Raw genomic sequence first — 810 nt, 5'->3', positions numbered from 1 at the left:
ACTAAAACATGCAAAGCCTTTAGAACACAGAGCTGAATTTATTTTCTGAAGCAATCTACATTAAGTATGATTGCGATGACTCACCAACATCATAAGATGTAGTTCAGAAGCTTCAGGAACATCTCCTTTACATAATATAATAACTGTACCAGTAGTATCTAGACCACGTCTACCAGCTCGTCCTGCCATCTGTATATATTCTCCTGGTAATAAGTTCCGAAAGTTGGTTCCATCATGTTTCCTTATAGAATCAAATATCACAGTTCTAGCTGGCATATTAACACCCATTGCAAATGTTTCTGTTGAAAATAAGATCTGGAAACAAAAGTCATAATTCACTTCATTAAACATTGGAAAAACCTTGACAGCATAACACTCAAAAAACAATTATGCTTAGATACTTGTTAAACTTGGCTAATGATAACCATGAACAAAATATAATAAATTACCTTTACAAGACCTCTACCAAATAACATTTCTACAACTTCTTTTAATATGGGTAATATACCACTATGATGTACACCAATACCACGTTTTAACATGTCAGCCATTAATATAACCTATAATAATATAAACAGTGTTATATATTATACTATTAGAACAGAAATCAGAATATACCACTATAATGTACACCAATACCACGTTTTAACATGTCAGTCATTAATATAACCTGTAATAATATAAACACTGTGTTATATATTATACTATTAGAACAGAAATCAGAATATACCACTATGATGTACACCAATACCATGTTTTAACATGTCAGCCATTAATATAACCTGTAATGACATAAGTTTGAAAAAAACA

General features: G+C 30.7%; 1 protein-coding gene across 1 annotated transcript; it reads right to left on the bottom strand.

The window, feature by feature from the left end:
• Positions 1 to 60: 60 nt before the first annotated feature.
• Positions 61 to 560, bottom strand: LOTGIDRAFT_147249 (hypothetical protein; the record flags this gene model as incomplete). The annotated part of the gene is made up of 2 exons (XM_009054434.1): positions 61 to 315; positions 450 to 560. Coding segments are annotated over 2 exons (366 nt in total), but the record flags the coding sequence as incomplete, so codon positions are not given.
• Positions 561 to 810: the final 250 nt, after the last annotated feature.

Source organism: Lottia gigantea (assembly GCF_000327385.1).
Source record: "Lottia gigantea unplaced genomic scaffold LOTGIsca_2174, whole genome shotgun sequence".
Classification (NCBI taxonomy): domain Eukaryota; kingdom Metazoa; phylum Mollusca; class Gastropoda; family Lottiidae; genus Lottia; species Lottia gigantea.
Note: the sequence above shows the minus strand (reverse complement) of the source record. Positions and strands in the feature narration are given on the sequence as shown.